This window comes from Hylobates moloch, unplaced genomic scaffold, assembly GCF_009828535.3.
Source record: "Hylobates moloch isolate HMO894 unplaced genomic scaffold, HMol_V3 SCAFFOLD_10, whole genome shotgun sequence".
In the NCBI taxonomy this organism is placed as follows: domain Eukaryota; kingdom Metazoa; phylum Chordata; class Mammalia; order Primates; family Hylobatidae; genus Hylobates; species Hylobates moloch.
Window position 1 is genome coordinate 100,649,382 of NW_026652285.1, and position 15,525 is coordinate 100,664,906.

General features: G+C 48.5%; 1 protein-coding gene across 20 annotated transcripts in view; it reads left to right on the forward strand.

Annotated features, from left to right (window-relative positions):
• ODF2 (outer dense fiber of sperm tails 2) overlaps positions 1-15,525 on the forward strand; it is a 45,440-nt gene that overhangs the window by 7,157 nt on the left and 22,758 nt on the right. For all 20 annotated transcript variants that reach the window (XM_032165295.2, XM_032165296.2, XM_032165297.2 and 17 more), the window contains 4 exons: positions 6,051-6,221; positions 8,124-8,284; positions 9,734-9,863; positions 10,431-10,562. In XM_032165295.2, coding sequence (XP_032021186.1) covers positions 6,051-6,221; positions 8,124-8,284; positions 9,734-9,863; positions 10,431-10,562 — 594 coding nt within the window. The remainder of the gene's footprint in view (positions 1-6,050; positions 6,222-8,123; positions 8,285-9,733; positions 9,864-10,430; positions 10,563-15,525) is intronic.

Genomic DNA, 15,525 nt, shown 5'->3' on the forward strand with positions numbered 1-15,525 from the left:
GAGGATCGCTTGGGCCCAGGAGTTTGAGATCAGCCTGGGCAACATAGTGAGATCCTATCTCTACAAAAAATAAAAAACTAGTTGGGCGTGGTGGCATGCGCTTGTAGTTCCAGCTACTCAGAAGGCTGAGGTGGGAGGATCGCTTGAGCCAGGGAGGTTAAGGCTGCAGTGAGCCATGATCATGCCACTGCATGGCCTGTGTGACACAGTGAGACCCTATCTCAAACAAAACAAAACAAAAGAGAAATATGATACATCCATACAATGGAATACCATGCAGCCTTGCAAAGACTGAGGTAGAGGCTTGTTGCCGTGGCTTATACCTGTGATCCCAGCACTTTGGGAGGCCAAGGCAGGAGGATCACTTGAGCCCAGGAGTTCAAGACCAGCCTGGGCAACACGACGAGACCCTGCCTCTAGAAAAGATAAAAAATTAGCTGGGTGCAGTGGCACGCACTTGTAGTCCTAGTTACTTGGAGGGGAGGTTGAGATTTCAGTAAGCTGTGATTATGCCACTGCACTGTAGCCTGGGTTACAGAAAAGGACCCTGTCTCAAAAAAAAAAGATTGAGACAGATATTTATGCATGATAGTGAAGCATGGAGATGCACAACATATAACATTTGGCCAGCCCTATTTGTGCAGAAAAGGGGCGTCTGTGTCCATGTATAAACGCATATGTTTGTATGTACAGAACGTTTTCTGGGAGAATATGTTTATATCTATAGAACGTTTTCTGGGAGAATATGCAAGTAGTGGTAAGCAGTGATTGCCTCTGAGGTATGGCAAGGTTTAATGCTTTATTTTTATTTATTTATTTACTTTTTGAGAAAGAGTCTTGTTTTGTCACCCAGGCTGGAGTGCAGTGGCTCAATCTCGGCTTACTGCAACCTCTACCTCCTGGGTACAAGCGATTCTCCTGCCTCAGCCTCCCGAGTAGCTGGGATTACAGGCACGCACCACCACACCTGGCTAATTTTTGTATTTTTAATAGAGACGGGGTTTCACCATATTGGCCAGGCTGGTCTTGAACTCTTTTTTTTTTTTTCTTTTCTTGAGACGGAGTCTCGCTCTGTCACCCAGGCTGGAGTGCAGTGGCGTGATCTCGGCCCACTGCAAGCTCCACCTCCCCGGTTCATGCCATTCTCCTGCCTCAGCCTCCCAAGTAGCTGGGACTACAGGCGCCTGCCACCACGCTCGGCTAATTTTTTGTATTTTTAGTAGAGACGGGGTTTCACCGTGTTAGCCAGGATGGTCTCGATCTCCTGACCTCGTGATCCACCCGCCTCGGCCTCCCAAAGTGCTGGGATTACAGGCGTGAGCCACTGTGCCCAGCCCAAAATGCCTTTTAAAAAAGTGAAAAGCCTTGGTAGTTTTGGTTTTTTTGTTTTTGTTTTTTTGAGATGGAGTCTTGTTCTGTTGCCCAGGCTAGAGTGCAGTGGCATGATCTCGGCTCACTGCAACCTCCACCTCCCAGGTTCAAGTGATTCTCCTACCTCAGCCTCTGAGTTAGCTGGGACTCAGGCATGCACCACCACACCCAGCTAGTGTTTGTATTTTTAATAGAGATGGAGTTTCACCGTGTTTGCCAGGCTGGTCTTGAACTCCTGACCTCAAGTGATCTGCTCTCCTCGGCCTCCCAAAGTGCTGGTATTACAGGCATGAGCCACTGTGCCTGGCCTCCTCAGTAGTTTTCAAAGTACACATCAGAGATGCTGCTATGAAAAGTTTTCCTGTTGACATGGGTTGCTAGGGGTAATAATCCCCTCTCCATTGCCAAATCCCAGAGATGGAAGGTCTCAGAGAGGTGGCCTGCCCAGGTTCTCTCAGCAGCTGGAACAGTAGCTGTCTTTTCTGCTTTCATTCTTGTGTCTGCCCCTTTCCACTTTCCAGTGGCTTCCTGTGGCCCTGAGAGGCCCTAACTCAACCCTGTCCTTCATGGACGGAAGGGGAACAGCCCCTGGAGGTGGAAGTTTGAGGAAGATGCGGAAATGAAGACCAAAAGCTGCTGTATGCATGTGGGGTTCTTGTTTGATATCTTACAACTCCTGGAATATAAGATCATTTTTGGGAGAAAGAAGGTCTAGGTTTTTTTCTTGCCTCTATTAGTAAAAGTGATCAGCCGGGCGTGGCGGCTCACGCCTGTAATCCCAGCACTTTGGGAGGCTGAGGCAGGCGGATCATGAGGTCAAGAGATTGAGACCGTCCTGGCCAACATGGTGAAACCCCATCTCAACTAAAAATAGAAAAATTAGCTGGGCATGGTGGCACGTGCCTGTAGTCCCAGCCACTTGGGAGGCTGAGGTAGGAGAATTGCTTGAACCCTGGAGGCAGAGGTTACAGTGAGCTGAGATTGCGCCACTGCACTCCAGCCTGGCGACAGAGCGAGACTCCGTCTCAAAACAAAAAAACAAAACAAAACAAAACAAAAAAATGATCTATTTGTATTTAGGGAAATTTGAAAATACAGAAAAATAATCATCTACTCAATTCTGGCTGCTATTAAGTTTCAAAAACTTCTTGTTGAAAAGTACAGGCCTGGGAGCAATGGCTCACTCCTGTAATCCCAGCACTTTGGGAGGCCGAGGCAGGCAAATCAACTGACGTCAGGAGTTCGAGACCAGCCTAGCCAACATGGCGAAACCCTGTCTCTACTAAAAATACAAAAATTACCCTGGCGTGGTGGTCGCGCCACTAATCTCAGCTACATAGAAGGCTGAGGCAGAAGAATTGCTTGAGCCCATGAGGCGGAGGTTGCAGGGAGCCAAGATCGCACCCCTGCACTGCAGCCTGGGCAACAAAGTGAGTCTCCATCTCAAAAAAAAAAAAAAAAAAAAAAGGAAAAGAAAAACGAAAAGAGGACGGGCCAGGCCTGGTGTCTCACGCCTGTAATCCCAGCACTTTGGGAGGCTGAGGCAGGCGGTTCACCTGAGCTCAGGAGTTGGAGACCAGCTTGGACGATGTGATGAAACGGTATCTCTACCAAAAATACAAAAAATTAGCCCGGTGTGGTGGTGTGCACCTGTGGTCCCAGCTACTTGGGAGGCTGAGGTGTAAGGATCGGTTGAGCCTGGGAAGCAGAGGTTGCAGTGAACCAAAGTTGTGCTACTGCACTCCAGGCTGCTTGACAGAGTGAGACCCCATCTCAAAAAAAAAGGAAAAGTGCAGGGATGTACACCCATCAGAATTGTATTGCTCCATGAATTTTCACAAGCTGAAGGTACCTGTGTAACGATCACCCAGCATCCTAGAAGCTGCCCCTGGCTTTTGTCTATGTCACTCCCTCCCCATCACAAGGAGTAACTAGTCACACTTTCATATATATATATATATTTGTCATTTTAAAAACTGTATAGTCATGTGTCAGTTAACAATGGGGATATATTCTGAGAAACATGTTGTTAGGCACTTTGATCATTGCACAAACATCATGGAGTGTACTTATGCAAACCGAGATTGGTAGAGCCTGCTACACACCTGGGCTGTATGGTATAGCCTATTGCTCCTAGGCTACAGACGTCTACAGCATGATGCCATACAGAATACTATAGGCAACTAACACAATGGTAAGTATTTGCATATTGAAATGTAGTAAATATAGAAAAGGTACAGTAAAAATACGGTGTTTTGGGACCACTGTCATATATGCAGTCCATTGCTGACTGAAATGTTACGTGGCACATGACTGTTTATACATTTTCCTATTTTTGCCATTTTAAGTATTAAAAGTAACTTCTTCTAAAAGCAATATATATAGCTGGATGTGGTGGCTCATGCCTGTAATCCCAGAATTTCGGGAGGCCAAAGCTGGTGGATCACAAGGTCAGGAGTTCGAGACCAGCCTGGCCAACATGGTGAAACCCCACCTCTACTAAAAATACAAAAATTATCTGGGTGTGGTGGTAGGCACCTATAACCCAGCTACTTGGGAGGCTGAGGCAGAAGAATTGCTTGAACCCAGGAGGCAGAGGTTGCAGTGAGCCAAGATTGTGCCATTGCACTCTAACCTGGGCGACAAGAGCAAAACTCTGTCTCAAAAAAAAAAAAAGCAATATATGGCCGGGCACGGTGGCTTACTCCTGTAATCCCAGCACTTTGAGAGGCTGAAGCAGGCGGATCACTTGAGGTCAGGAGCTTGAGAACAGCCTGGCCAACATGTTGAAACCCCATCTCTACTAAAAATACAAAAATCAGCTGGGCATGGTGGTAGGCGCCTGTAATCCCAGCTAGCCGGGAGGCTGAGGCAGGAGAATTGCTTGAACCTGGGAGGCGGAGGTTGCAGTGAGCCGAGATGGCACCACTGCACTCCAGCCTAGGCGATGGAGTGAGACCCTGTCTCAAAAAAAAAAAAGCAAAGTGTTTACAGCTTTGCATAAAGTTTCCTGAAGCATATATGCATTTTAAAATATTAAAAAAATATATTAAAAAAGCTGGGACTACAGGCACCTGCCACCATGCCCGGCTAATTTTTTTGTATTTTTAGTAGACACGGGGTTTCACTGTCTTGATCTCCTGACCTTGTGATCTGCCCACCTTGGCCTCCCAAAGTGCTGGGATTACAGGCATGAGCCACCATGCCTGGCCCTAAAATATTTTTTATACTGACGTATTTAAAAAAGTATTTTCCAGGTATTGTACCATGTGCATTTATAATATTTTTCTACATCATCAAAATAACAATGATTACTCCGAAGAACATTTCTTTTTTTTTTTTTTTTGAGACGGAGTCTCGCTCTGTCGCCCAGGCTGGAGTGCAGTGGCGCAATCTCGGCTCACTGCAAGCTCCGCCTTCCGGGTTCACGCCATTCTCCTGCCTCAGCCTCTCTGAGACTGGGACTACAGGCGCCCGCCACCACGCCCGGCTAATTTTTTGTATTTTTATTAGAGACGGGGTTTCACCGTGGTCTCGATCTCCTGACCTCGTGATCCGCCCGCCTCGGCCTCCCAAAGTGCTGGGATTACAAGCGTGAGCCACCGCGCCCGGCCCAGAACATTTCTTAATATTATACAATATCTGGTCCTTTTTCAAATTTACCCACTTGTTTCTACAATACCTTTTCAGCAGATTCATCTACCTTTGTAACTAATCCACTATCAGGTATTCATATTCATTTGAAAGACTTTTGACATATTTCACTTCTACCCTAGGTACAAAAAAATGTATTGCCCTAAACTTTTGCCAACTTTAGGTATTATTAATATTTTTGCTGATTTGTTATGTTATTTCTTTATTAGTGTTATTATTTTTAGAGACAGGGTTTCGCTCTGTCACCCAGGCTGGCATGCAGTGGTGCTATCATAGCTCACTGCAGCCTTGAACTCATGGACTCAAGGAATCCCCTGCCTCAGCCTCCTGATTAGTTGAGACCACAAGCATGTGCCACTACACCCACCTGATTTTTTTTTTGAGACGAAGTTTTGTTCTTGTTGCCCAGGCTGGAGTGCAGTGGCGCAATCTTGGCTCACTGCAACCTCCACCTCCTGGGTTCAAGCAATTCTCCAGCCTCTGCCTCCTGAATAGCTGAGATTACAGGCATGCACCACCATGTCCAGCTAATTTTGTATTTTTAGTAGAGACGAGGGTTCACCATGTTGGTCAGGCTGGTCTCAAACTCCTAACCTGTGGTCATCCACCCGCCTCGGCCTCCCAAAGCGCTGGGATTGCAGGTGTGAGCCACCGTGCCTAGTGCCAGCTAATTCTTTTACTTTTATAGAGACAAGGTCTCGCTATGTTGCTGAGGCTGGTTTTGGCTTCCCGCCTCGGCCTCCCAATATACTGGTTTTACAGGGTATCCAGCCTATGTTCTTTATTTTAAACTTAACATCGTAGCCCCAGCTTTTAATTTGGATGTTGAGAATTCTCCAAAACCATCATTTAAACATGGATAGGTAATGTTCCATCATGAGGGTTCAGAGTATAGTTCTTCCTGGGGTCCCCGAGTTAGCTGTTATAGCTTTTCCCGTCTAATCAGTAAATAAGCCTCCAGTGGTGGAACTCATGGTCAGGGTTCTGCCTTCTGAGTTCATGTGTTTCTCCCTCCTCTACATCAGAATCCACCTCATTGCCTGGAGATCACGCCACCATCTTCAGAAAAGCTGGTCTCAGTGATGCGGTTAAGTGACCTCTCTACAGAAGATGATGACTCAGGTCACTGTAAAATGAACCGTTATGATAAGAAGATTGATAGTCTAATGAATGCGGTTGGTTGTCTGAAGTCTGAGGTGAGGGAGGTAGGGGGCTGGGATGGCTACTACCCTGAGGATGTGCAGGAGCACCCAGGTGGATTTCCTGCCTGGTCCCTCAGCCTGCCTCTGCAGGGTTGCCCCGGGCTTCAGGTGCCTGCCCCGGGAGGTAGCTGGGGCAGCATGGGATCCCATCCCACCAACAAGGGCCCTCTCTATTGAGCAAGTAGCTGTCCTGGTGCTCCACATGGGTGGTCCAATTTGAATTTTTACAACAGCATGTGAAGCCAGTGGTGTTACTGTCCTCATTATAGAGATGAAATACCTAGGAAACTAGGGCCTATGACTTCCACTTTATATAAAGTTTAACAAAAACAGGCCGGGCATGGTGGCTCACGCCTGTAATCCCAGCACTTTGGGAGGCCGAGGGAGGTGGATCACCTGAGGTCAGGAGTTTGAAACCAGCCTAACCAACATGGTGAAACCCTGTCTCTACTAAAAATACAAACAAAAATCAGCCAGGCGTGGTGGCGTGCGCCTGTAGTCTCAGCTACTCAGGAGGCTGAGAGTAGAATTGCTTGAACCCAGGAGCCAGAGATTGCAGTGAGCTGAGATTGTGCCATTGCACTCTAGCCTGGGGGACAGAGAGAGACTCTGTCTCAAAAAATACATATATATATATAAATAAATAAAATTAACAAAAACAAAGCCCCAAAAAGGCCAAGGAAGTTTGTCCTAAGTTGCTGTGCTGTCTCTTGGGGCGGGATGGGGCAATGGAATTGGAAATAGAACCTGGAAGTCCAAGGGCCCCAACTAGGAAATTGGCAGAGTTGTCATTAAAATCCAGGCCTTAGGCTTGGATTGCTATCTCAGCATATGTCTTCACTGCTAACACGACCTGTGTCGTTAATCCTCCACCCTGTATTCGAGGTCCAGGGAACCTCCTGGAGAACCTAGGGCTGGCTGCCTGGCAATAGGCCCTTCTTGGCCAGGCACGGTGGCTCATGCCTATAATCCTAGCACTTTGGGAGACTGAGGAGGGCAGATCACTTGAGGTCAGGAGTTCAAGACCAGCCTGGCCAACATGGTGAAACCGCATCTCTACTAAAAATACAAAAATTTGCCAGGCACACACCTGTAATCCCAGCTACTTGGGAGGCTGAGGCAGAAGAATCACTTGAACCCAGGAGGCAGAGGTTGCAGTGAGCTGAGATTGCACCGCTGCACTCCAGCCTGGATGACAGAGTGAGACCCTGTCTCAAAAGAAAAAAAAAAGCCCTTCTTCCCCATAGCTCAAAGTGCAAGAGCCTTTTTGTGACATCTCTCCTCCTATGGTGTGCCAGCCAAACCGCGGTTTGCAACCTGGCTTCATTCCCAACCCACAAGTCACTGGGGCTCTCTGTACTGAGTTTCCTCATCTATAAAAAGAGAATCAGCATCTCCCAGGAGAGTCAGTCTTCATGGCAGTTAACTGAGATTGCACCCATAAGGCCCTGGCACGCAGCCTGTGTAGTTCTGAATTGGAAAGCCCCTTATTTTTTTGTTTTTGTTTTTTTTTTTTGAGATGGAGTCTCGCTCTTGTCGCCCAGGCTGGAGTGCAGTGGGCACGATCTCGGCTCACTGCAACCTCTGGCTCCTGGGTTCAGGTGATTCTCTCCTGCCTCAGCTTCCAGAGTAGCTGGGATCACAGGCACGCACCACCACATCTGGCTAATTTTTGTATTTTTAGTAGAGACAGGGTTTCACCATGTTGGTCAGGCTGGTCTTGAACTCCTGACCTCAAGTGACCTACCCACCTTGGCCTCCCAAAGTGCTGGGATTACAGGCATGAGCCACCACGCCCGGCCAGGGCCTTATTTTGGTCCAAAGCATTGAGCCTAGCAATGTGACATAGAGGAAGGACCTCCCCTCAGTGGCCCCTGCCTGGGTCCCCCTGTGCAGGTCAAGATGCAAAAGGGTGAGCGCCAGATGGCCAAAAGGTTCCTGGAGGAACGGAAGGAAGAGCTGGAGGAGGTGGCCCACGAACTGGCCGAGACTGAGCATGAGAACACGATGCTGAGGCACAACATCGAGCGCATGAAGGAGGAGAAGGACTTCACCACGTAAGGCGGTGCCTGCCCTGCCCCTGCTGATCTATTCCTTCCTGCCAGGCTGCCCTGAGCCCTGGGCAATAATGGAAAGCAACGGAGGAGGTGGGCACAGGCACTGTGCCTGTGCCCTGGAGCCTGTTCAACAGTCACAGGGTTAATTACAGTTAATTACCTGGTCGTGCTTATGATTTGTACTATGAGGGAAAGGGAGGACCCCGTGGATTGTGGTGTGGGGCTGGGTAGCAGGGAACTGTTTCTGGAACAAGTGATATATAAGGGGCGTCCTGCAGGACGGTTAAGCGTTCGGCAGGTGGGTGCTAGGGAAGAAAGCATGCTACTTGGTGGGAACATTGTATGCAAAGGCCCCAAGGTGGGAAGGTGTTTGTAGCTGAGAAATGGAAGGCAGGCCAGAGTGGGTGGGCAGAGGATAAGGCGGCCACACAGGTTGGCAGGGGGCTGGCTCTCAGCAGCCACTTTGAGGCATTGCATTGAGGGCATTTGGAAGCCATGGAAAGGATTTATTTTATTTAATTAATTTATTTGGCTGGGCGCAGTGGCTCACACCTGTAATCCCAGCCCTTTGGGAGGCCAAGGCAGGCGAATCACAAGGTCAGGAGTTCGAGACCAGCCTGGCCAACATGGTGAAACCCTGTCTCTACTAAAACTACAAAAAATAAGCCGGGCGTCATGGCGGGCGCCTATAATCCTAGCTACTCTGGAGGCTGAGGCAGGAGAATTGCTTGATCCTGGGATGCATCTCAAAATTTTTGAGATGGAGTCTTGCTCTGTCATCCAGGCTGGAGTGCAGTGGCGTGATCTTGGCTCACTGCAATCTCCGCCTCCTTGACTAAAGCAATCCTCCTGCCTCAGCCTCCCAAGTAGCTGGAATTACAGGTGCCCACTACCATGCCCGGCTAACTTTTGTATTTTTAGTAGAGATGGGGTTTTACCTGTTGGGCCAGGCTGCTCTCGATAACACCTGATCTCAAGTGATCTGCCCGCCTCAGCTTCCCAAAGTGCTGGGATTACAGGCATTAGCCACTGTATCCAGCCTACAGCCATGGAAAAGTTTTAAAAGCAGGGAGGTGGCCTGACTAGCCTTGGCTCCAGCGTAGAGAAGAGGTAGAAGGGCTCAAAAGCGTATCTGAAGATGGTGGGTAGGAGGGCGTGACAGTGGGGGGGGGTGGCGCAGAGATGACAATGGTGGCTGTTTGAGAGAAACAGGGCCACAGGTAGCTAATGTCTCCTGGTGTGGAGGCCCTGGTCTTGTGTCCAGGCAGATGTAATTTCTGGCCCTGGTCCTTTCTGAAGGCCACCCAGGTCAGAAGGGCTGTTCCTACCCCCTCCCCCACTTTTCCCTGACCAGAGGTGAGCCCCCTAGGGCATTGTGAGGCAAGCCTTGGATCTCTGGGCATGTGGGGGCCTGGGAGGGCTCACAGAGCCCTGTCTTTCTGGCCCCAGACTTCAAAAGAAACACCTACAACAGGAGAAGGAGTGCCTCATGTCCAAGCTGGTGGAGGCGGAAATGGATGGGGCTGCGGCTGCCAAGCAGGTCATGGCCTTGAAGGATACCATCGGGAAGCTGAAAACGGTAGGTGGCAGGTGGGAGGACGCCAGCCATGGAACTGGCCCAGGGAGGGGTCAGCTGCAGGCTGGGCAGGGTCTTTACGCGTCATCAGGCAGACTTTATGACATCTTCAGGCTAGAGGAGGGCATGCTTAACTAGGCTCCCTCCCACCACTGTCACTTCCCAGTCCTTGACCCTTGAAGATGACCTCTGGTCACCAGGGCCTCTGAGGAGACCTCATCATGGGTCACCTGGGATCACAGTGAGTCAAGGCATGTGGTTGATTCCTGCAGGTATCAGCCACCAGGTCTTGTCATCCTCCTTTGCTTCCTCCAGGAAGTCTGCCCTGACGGTGCTCACTCACACTGAGCCTTCCCACCCCTTTCTCCACCTTTGCTCGGAGCAGGCTTAGCTCCTGCTTGTCCCTTTAGGTCCACCGCTTCCAGGAAACCTTCCATTGATCACCTTGGCACTGTACAGAGCCTGGTTCTCCTTGTCTGGGCTTTCTGGCACTAGACCCCTTGAGTGCCCATGGGGCCTGCTTTTTCCCTTCTCCCCCTGCATTTATAAGACTGGCTGCTTGTCTTCTAGGAGAAACAAATGACCTGCACGGACATCAACACCCTGACAAGGCAGAAGGAACTTCTCCTGCAGAAGCTGAGCACATTTGAGGAGACCAACCGCACCCTCCGAGACCTCCTGAGGGAACAGCACTGCAAAGAGGTGAGCTCGGGGCCTGGCTCTGTCCCTCCAGCTCTGCATGCCCATCCTCTCTGAGCCTTTCTCCTTGTCTGTAAAAAGAAAATAAGATTGGTGCCCGACCTGAGAGGGCCTTAGAGAGATGTAATGAAATCATTCACATGAAGTGCTTAGCACCCAGTAGACAAGTACCGTCTTAGATGGTGTTGAATCCAAGCCAGGCAGCACCGTAACGACCTTGAAAGTCAGGAGAGGGGCAGTGGGGAGTCAGGAAGGAGTTCAGCCCAGGGCAAAGAAAAGAGAGTTCCAGACCTGAACTTTTTGTTGGGTAAGAGAATGATTAATGGCTGGCAGACACAAATCGCGTGGTCTCGTTTTGTTTTCTTAAAATGTGTTCTCTGAAGGTGGACATGGTGGATCACTTGAGGTCAGGAGTTCGAGAACAGCCTGGCCAACATAGTGAAACTCCATCTCTACTAAAAATACAAAAATTAGGCTGAGCGCAGTGGATCACGCCTGTAATCCCAGCACTTTGGGAGGCCAAGGTGAGTGGATCACGAGGTCAGGAGTTCGAGACCAGCCTTGCCAATAGAGTGAAACTCCATCTCTACTAAAAAAAATACAAAAATTAGCCAGGTGTGGTGGTGCGCGCTTGTAATCCCATTGTAATCCCAGCTACTCCGGAGGTTGAGGCAGGATAATTGCTTGAACCTGGGAGGCGGAGGTTGCAGTGAGCTGGGATCGCGCCACTGCACTCCAGCCTGGGTGACAGAGCGAGATTCCATCTTGGGAAAAAAAAAATTAGCCAGGTGTGGTGGTGGGTGCCAGTAATCTCAGCTACTCGGGAGGCTGAGGCAGGAGAATTGTTTGAACCCAGGAGGCAGAGGCTGCAGTGAGCTGAGATTGTGCCACTGCACTCCAGCCTGGGCGACAGAGCGAGACTCCATCTCAAAAGAAAAAAACATTTTCTGGGCCGGGTGCAGTGGCTCATGCCTGTAATCCCAGCACTTTGGGAGGCCAAGGCGGGAGGATCACCTGCGGTCAGGAGTTCGAGACCTGCCTGGCCAACATGGTGAAACCCCATCTCTACTTGAAAAATACAAAAATGAACCTGGCGTGGTGGCAGGCGCCTGTAATCCCAGCTACTCAGGAGGCTAAGGCAGGAGAATCACTTGAACCCGGGAGGTGGAGGTTGCAGTGAGCCAAGACTGTGCCATTGCACTCCAGCCTAGGGAACAAGAGCGAGACTTCGTCTGAAAAAAAAAAAAAAAAAAGTTGTCTGAACTTTATATGTTAGCAAATATAGTCGACCCTCTGTATCTGTGGGTTCTGCATTCGTGGATTCAGCCAACCTTGGATTGAAGATATTTGGAAAAAATTACATATTTACTGAACATGTATAGACTGTTTTTCTTGATATTATTCCCTGAATCATATAACAACTATTTACATAGCATTTACCTTATATGAGGTATTATAAATAATCTAGAGATGATTTAAAGTATATGGGAGGAGGTACATAGGTATATACAAATACTGTGCCATTTTATATCAGGGACTTGAGCATCTTTGGATTTTGGTATCCACAGAATGTCCTGGAACCAGTCCTCCATGAATACCAAGGGATGACTGTATTTCTTTTCTTATTTTGATAGTCAAATAAAACTTAATGATGTACAACATGTTTTGACATATGTACACAATGTAGAATGGCTAAGTCAAGGTAATCAACATATGCATTGCCTCACATACTAAGATATTTGTGGTGAAAACACTTAAAATTATCTCTTAGCAATTTTCAGGTATACACATCAGTAACTATAGTCACCATGTTGAACAATTTCTCCTTGTCTAACTGAAATCTTATATCCTTTGACCAATATTTCCCATTGCCCCCCAGTTCCATCTCTGGCAACCAGCATTCTGCTTCTGTGAGTTTGACTTCTTTTTTTTCTTTTTTGAGATGGAGTCTTGCTCTGTCGCCCAGGCTGGAGTACAGTGGCACAATCTCTGTTCACTACAACATCTGCCTCCCGGTTTCAAGTGATTCTCCTGCCTCAACCTCCCGAGTAGCTGGGACTACAGGCGTGCGCCACCATGCCCAGCTAATTTTTGTATTTTTAGTAGACACGGGGTTTCACCATGTTGGCCAGGATGGTCTCAATCTCTTGACCTTGTGATCCGCTCGCCTCAGCCTCCCAAAGTGCTGGGATTACAGGTGTGAGCCACCGCGCCCGGCCGAGTTCGACTTCTTTAGGTTCCACATATAAATGAAGTCATGTGGTCTTTCTGTGCCTAGCTTATTTCACTGAGTATAATATCCTCTAGTTTTGTGCATGTTGTGAAAGGATTTCCTTTTTGAAGGCTCAGTAGTATTGCATTGTGTATCTCTACTGCGTTTTCTTCATTCATCTGTTGATGGACACGTAGGTTGATTCTGTATCTTGGCTATTGTGAATAATGATATATTAGCAAATATTTCAGAAAAGACTGACAGTATAAACGGTTGTCTCCTGCTTTGTTCTAAGCAAAGAGATGATAATAGTCTCAAAATGCCAGTGCTAATGAAATGGTGACATTCTTCTTATTTTTGCTTTTTTTTTTTGAGACCGAGTTTCACTCTTGTTGCCCAGGCTGGAGTGCAATGGCACGATCTTGACTCACTGTAACCTCCACCTCCTAGGTTCAAGTGATTTTCCTGTCTCAGCCTCCCTAGTAGCTGGGATTACAGGTGCATGCCACCACACCCGGCTACTTTTTGTAGTTTTAGCAGAGACGGGGTTTCATCATATTGGTCAGGCTGGTCTCAAACTCCTGACCTCAGGTGATCCACCAGCCTCGGCCTCCCAAAGTGCTGTAATTACAGGCATGAGCCACCGCAGCAAGCCCTGTTTTTTTGTTTGTTTTGTTTTGTTTTAACATTGTCAACCTTGTTTTTATCTTTATTTATTTTTTTTTCTTGAGACAGAGTCTTGCTCTGTCACCCTGGCTAGAGTGCGGTGGCACGATCTCGGCTCACTGCAACTTCTGCCTCCTGAGTTCAAGCGATTCTCCTGCCTCAGCCTCCTGAGTAGCTGGGATTACAGGTGCGTGCCACCATGCCTAGCTAATTTTTGTATTTTTAGTAGAGACAAGGTTTCACTGTGTTGTCCAGGCTGGTCTCGAACTCCTGAGCTCAGGCAATCTGCCCACCTTGGCCTCCCAAAGTGCTGGGATTATAGGCATGAGCCCCTGCGCCTGGCCTTATCTTTAAAAATTAATATATTGGCCAGGTGCAGTGGCTTATGCCTGTAATCCCAGCACTTTGAGAGGCCAAGGCAGGTGGAACACTTGAGGTCAGGAGTTCGAGACCAGCTTGGCCAACATGGTGACACCCCGTCTGTACTAAAAATACAAAAATGTGATGGGTACCCATAATACCAACTACTGAGGAGGCTGAGGCAGGAGAATTGCTTGAACCCAGGAGGGGGAAGTTGCAGTGAGCCTAGATTGCACCACTATGCTCCAGGCTGGGTGACAGAGCGAGACTCTGTCTCAAAAAAAAAAAAAAACCCATTAATATATAAAATAAGGCCGAATGTGGTGGATCATGCCTGTAATTCCCACACTCTGGGAGGCCAAGGTGGGAGAATTGCTTGAGGCCAGGAGTTTGAGACCAGCCTGGGCAACACAGTGAGACCTCATCTGTACAAAACACTTTAAATTTAGCCAGGTGTGGTGGCACACACCTATAGTCCTAGCTACTCGGGAGGCTGAGGTGGGAGGATTGCTTGAACCCTGGAGGTCAAGGCTACAGTGAGCTGAGATTGTGTCACTTACTCAGGCTGAGTGACAGAGTGAGACTGTCCCCCCAGAAAGTTATATATATATATATATATATATATATAAAAAAAGATATATAAAGGTATACAATCACTGCCCAGCTTTTTTTTTTTTTTTTTTTTTTTGAGACGGAGTCTCGCTCTGTTGCCCAGGCTGGAGTGCAGTGGCACAATCTTGGCTGGCTGCAACTTTCCCGTCACGGGTTCAAGAGATTCTCCTGCCTCAGCCTCCCGAGCAGCTGGGATTACAGGTGCCACGCCCAGCTAATTTTTGTATTTTTAGTAGAGATGGGGTTTCACCATGTTGTCCAGCCTGGTCTCAAACTCCTGACCTCAGGTGATCCACCCGCCTCAGCCTCCCAAAGTGCTGGGATTACAGGCGTGAGCCATCACACCCGGCCACTCACTGGCCAGCTTTTAAAATAAGTGTCTACATAGTTGAATCCCTTTTGTGTGTCATTTGTCAATAACCTTGTCTCCCTCCTCTCAGAGGGAAGCTTTATTAATTTTTTTGTTTGTTTTGATACAGAGTCTCGCTCTGTCACCCAGGCTGAAGTGGCACAATCTCAGCTCACTGCAACCTCTGCCTCCTGGGTTCAAGCGATTCTCCTGCCTCAACTTCCTGAGTAGCTGGGATTACAGGCGTGTTTGCATCACGACACCTGGCTAATTTTTTGTATTTTTAGTAAAGATAGGGTTTTGCTATGTTGGCCAGGCTGGTCTCGAACTCCTGACCTCAAGTGATCTGTCTGCCTCGGCTTCTGAAATTGGTGCACTCCAGCCTGGATGACAGAACCAGATACTATCTCAAAAAGGAAAGAAAGCCGGGGCCGGGCACGGTGGCTCAAGCCTGTAATCCCAGCACTTTGGGAGGCCGAGGCGGGTGGATCACGAGGTCAGGAGATCGAGACCACGGTGAAACCCCGTCTCTACTAAAAATACAAAAAAATGGCCGGGCGCGGTGGCTCACGCTTGTAATCCCAGCACTTTGGGAGGCCGAGGTGGGCGGATCACGAGGTCAGGAGATCGAGACCACGGTGAAACCCCGTCTCTACTAAAAAATACAAAAAATTAGCCGGGCGTGGTGGCGGGCGCCTGTAGTCCCAGCTACTCGGAGAGGCTGAGGCAGGAGGATGGTGTGAACCCGGGAGGTGGAGCTTGCAGTG